Raw genomic sequence first — 4,303 nt, 5'->3', positions numbered from 1 at the left:
GGTGTGTGCTGGCCTACACCATGTGGTTGTCTGGGGGGGCCTGGTCCTCCTAGGCATGGTGCGGGCCCTCTGCCTTTGGGGGGTGGGGCAGCCGCCTCTGGGCTCCTGGGCCCTTTGCTTGGGTTGCCCTGGGTGGCCGGCAGCTGCCAATCTTGGCCCACTGGGAACTGTGCCCCAAGACTGTGGGGGGCTCTTGCTGGGGCTCTCCTCTGCCGCCCTTCGGGTGGGGCTGGAGTTGTCTTCGTGGTGGGGTTAGTTTGGGGGCTGCCCTGGTCTGCCTCTGACCTCCGTAGAGGCGTGATCGCATTTGCATGATCTCACTCACCACTCTTCATCACTGATCGCTCTTTATTCCTCGTGCTCTGCATGCTGACACAGTCACTGAGTTGTCCAGTGGGTTTTTATACTAAGAGATCCTTTATTTTCCCTGTGAGTTAGTATCTGATCGCTGTTATGCTACTTTCATGATAAGTCTTTTTGATTTGGTTATTATTTAAAAACTCTTAATGACTAGCAGCTTTGTTTTTTGTTTTTGGTTTGTTTTTGTTTTTTGTAAAAGTTGTAGGAAATTTTCTGGTGTGTTCATGTACAGGTTTAACAGTTTGTTGTCTTGTGATGGTGTGGATTGAAGGGTCGTTACCTTCTGTCTGTGATGTTTTTGTCTCCTTTCTTCTTTTTGCTATTTTCCATCTTTTCTGTCCCCTCTGGTCAAGTCCAGCAAGATTACATAGATTCAAAGTAAATAAATAAATGGATCTGATTATCAAGAGAGCCTTACCCACAGGCCTCCCCTTGGCAGAACAAATTTGTTCAGCGCGATACAGCAACCAGATTATCATTTTGCTTGCTATGATGCTGGACAGGACAGGTTAAAAAAAAAAGGCTGTTACTATGAACATTACATTTCCAGTTTACAAAGGTTGCCATAGCTCCCACTGCTGTGTAAAGGTGGGGAATTTTCTATTAAATCTATTATCTATTATAAAGCTTGCTGGCAATCCTATTAACAGACCCAAACACTTCTGATTTCTTTATTGTCTTGTTTGGCATTGCTGAAGTTTGCTGCTGTCTCTAACACGAAGGCCCAAATAATAAGACTGACAAAAGAAGGTGGGGTTATTTTATAGGTCATGAGCCAGTTTCAAAGGAAACAAAACATAGTTTATTTCATTTAATAAAAATAAAAAAAGTACTGTTGGTGCTGGTCTTCCATAAAGATCTTAGAAGGTATTAAACAACTTACAATTTAAACCCAAACAAATGCAATAACATGGTGCTGTGTATAAGCATCAGAATGCTAATAGGCATTCTTCAAAAAACTAAAACTTAAGATGGTATGAGAAGTCTACCCACAAAGTAAATAGACATGGATCAATCAGATCATTCTCCAAGTAACTATTTAACTGTCCAGTTCAAGGAAGTGTCACAGTCCTCAGCTTTTAACTCTCTTCAGGCTGCTTCTCCCCTTCCTGGGAATCATCTGCCCCGGTTTCTGCCTGCTCCATCTGGGCTCGTCGACGCTCTGCTTCGGTTATCATCATGGGATGCAGAGGGAAAAATCCTGCCAACCCTGTTGACAGTGTGAAAGGAGAACATTTTTTGGACCTTAGGCTGCATACAACATAATCCCAAGACAATTTCTTTCTAAGATGATAATAATTAGTTTATGTAGTTGTCATGGAAACATCTAATGAAAGCAACATTTGTCTGAAGCAGCAATACATTAGATGCTTGTAATCATTTTAAAAGAAAATCTTAATCTGTAACACCAATACACATCCTGTATATACAAGAAGTGTATTGGTGTTACAGATTCAATAATGCAACTGACGCAACAACTGTCTTCAGCCAGAGGCTTCTTCAGAAAAGTCATTCCTGCACTTTTTTTCTATATTTGTATAAACAGCTGAATTAACATCCTCCATGAGGTGAGCCCATATTTTTGGCCTTGAATTGATCTGTAAATGGATGACAGTTGAAACATGACAGCAAAAAACTAACATAAAGACAACTTCGTTTAAAACCCAACAAAATATATATTTTTGACAACGTTATATTTTTGCTACACCAAAGGCTCCTGGCCTACATCTGGTAGGTAGGCAGACTGAGCTGAGCTGTAAATGTCACTTTCAGTTTCCATTTATAGACAGTAAGAAAAACAAGTTTATGATTCATCAACATTCATTGGGATTTTTTAAATATTTAATTTTATGAAAACTATAAACTATAGGGCATGGACAAAGTGTTAATGAATGCAATGTGAAAGCACAATAGAACAAGACAATACTCATTTATGATCAATTATATGACAAGCACATCAAAGAAAAAGAGGTGTCAGTTTAAAAGTATATTTATAAAGGCATAGGCCCTAATAAAAGTTAAAGACTGACCTCCTTGATTAAACAAATCTTTATGAGTGACAAATTTCTCTGAACAGGCTGTCAATAAAATTATATCATGTTAGTCTATGTAACAGTACATGCTTACAAAATTAATACAAACCTAGAAGTTTGGCCACTGGTTTTGTAGTGTGTGCACCACAACCGATCCAGTACTTGATCCGGTCAAAGTTGAAACTGACAAGTTTCTCATTGTAGGCATTAGGAAGCGGGTCGTAGGTACCCAGCTGCTCTATGTATTTACTATCTCTTGCTCTTTTATTGTAAGCTGCCACAATGCGATAAAAGGGTCTGTTAGCTTGTTTGTGGCCCGCGAGTGCCAGTCGGATGACAACAAAACCCCCATGGTACGTCTTCAAGAGGAGTGATGCTGCAGAAGGAAATCAAAACAATAAGCATTATTAGAGGTAACATCAGTTTCTTATTACTGTTACAATATTTACTGCATCAGTGAGATCTTGTGCTTGCACCACAAATTCAGGATTATTTTAATGAGATAACTCCAGGTTTAACTCTGGGTTTACTTTCTTACTACCACACTGCCCTGAAGATAAGTTTGAGAAAAAACATTTCTGCATGTAATAGCAATGCCTCCACCAATATTAAATGTACTGGATTACAACAAATATCCTTGATGTTTATTTGAGTTTTCCATTTTCTTATACAGTGTAATACCTGTCCAACTGCATCGAATTCATGAAAATATGCTTAAACACGTTTTTAAAATTATTTAAAAGCTAATTCAAACTTAAAAGTTAGATACAGTACACATTTTTCTTGGCTTATTTGGAAACTTGGTCCACAGTTTACATTTACATTGAAGCACTGTGGAACTTTGGGATTAGGTCTTATCTCATCGGTACAAGATGAAAAACGTTACATTGGGAGGTAAAGTGGCTTAAATAACCTTTTCGTGTAATTGATGGTAAAGGGGAAAATAAATGCATTATGTGTATGACTCAATAAATAAAGTATTTTTATTTTGTCTTTCTCAAGCCGCAGTACCAGTTCAAGTCACAAGACTGCTGAGATTAATACTCACATAAATGCACCATGCTGTCCGCTGATGTGTCCTGCAACAAACAAGTAACATTTTAGCCAGTGTGTGTGTGTGAGTGTGTTTGTAACTGTTTATAAATAGCACGAAAAGCGAATCTAATGCTCAAAGCAACTCACTTCAAATAATCTTTCAAATGTCATTACATGTTAAGAATACAGCATATGCTAACTGCTAATTTCGGCATTACTGTGAATCAAGAGTAGAAATCAGCAAAACGAGGTGAAATACCTCAGAGAAAGTGCACCGAAGTAACTTAAAATGTCACTGATGTCCGCTGTTATTGATTCTCAGCACAGCGACGGTGTATTGAGCCTGTATTTTCAGCAGAAGAGAGAATAATGTGACATTTCTCAGGGCGCAGCCATTTTTAAACAGGAAATGACGTAGGGCGGCGGGGTTTCCTCTTTTTGACGCCAGATGGCGCTATTGACACGCTGTCCTTTTCGGTTCTCACAGTTTGTAGAGGTTGAATGTTTTGTAATGTGGTAGGTCAGTGTTTATGTTTCATTTTGAAGCATGAGCATGAACAAAACAGATTTAAGGACCAGCTATTCTAGTAATTAGACACAAATATTTCAACAAGCCTATCATATCATCTTTCTTTCTTTCTTTCTTTCTTTCTTTCTTTCTTTCTTTCTTTCTTTCTTTCTTTCTTTCTTTCTTTCTTTCTTTTAAATTCAGAAGATTATTCTCTATGTTATATTCTTGTATGTGTCTTTTTTTCTTTTTTTTTCTTTTTTTTCTGACAAAAAATACCACCATGCTAACAATAATTTCGTGTTCATCGATGACAAAATCTAGTTGCTTGTCTTTCTAAACTGTCTTGGAGAAATAGTTGAAAATA

General features: G+C 38.1%; 1 protein-coding gene across 1 annotated transcript; it reads right to left on the bottom strand.

Moving 5' to 3' along the window:
• Positions 1-1,106: 1,106 nt before the first annotated feature.
• mrps16 (mitochondrial ribosomal protein S16) lies at positions 1,107-3,845 on the bottom strand. The gene is made up of 4 exons (XM_041981730.1): positions 3,688-3,845; positions 3,442-3,472; positions 2,503-2,769; positions 1,107-1,570 (listed from the first exon to the last, which is right to left on the bottom strand). The coding sequence occupies exons 2-4, from the start codon at positions 3,452-3,454 to the stop codon at positions 1,440-1,442; spliced, it is 411 nt and encodes a 136-aa protein (XP_041837664.1). The 5' UTR covers positions 3,455-3,472; positions 3,688-3,845; the 3' UTR covers positions 1,107-1,439.
• Positions 3,846-4,303: the final 458 nt, after the last annotated feature.

The sequence above is a fragment of the Melanotaenia boesemani genome, chromosome 3 (genome assembly GCF_017639745.1).
Source record: "Melanotaenia boesemani isolate fMelBoe1 chromosome 3, fMelBoe1.pri, whole genome shotgun sequence".
Classification (NCBI taxonomy): domain Eukaryota; kingdom Metazoa; phylum Chordata; class Actinopteri; order Atheriniformes; family Melanotaeniidae; genus Melanotaenia; species Melanotaenia boesemani.
This window is presented reverse-complemented; position numbering and strand designations above follow the sequence as displayed.

What these genes read in the sequence shown, in the direction of transcription:
- mrps16 (XM_041981730.1), bottom strand. An exon ending in ACCAGTGGCCAAACTTCTAG is followed by an intron (nt 1,571 to 2,502) that starts GTTTGTATTAAT and finishes CACTGTCAACAG; the next exon opens with GGTTGGCAGGATTTTTCCCT.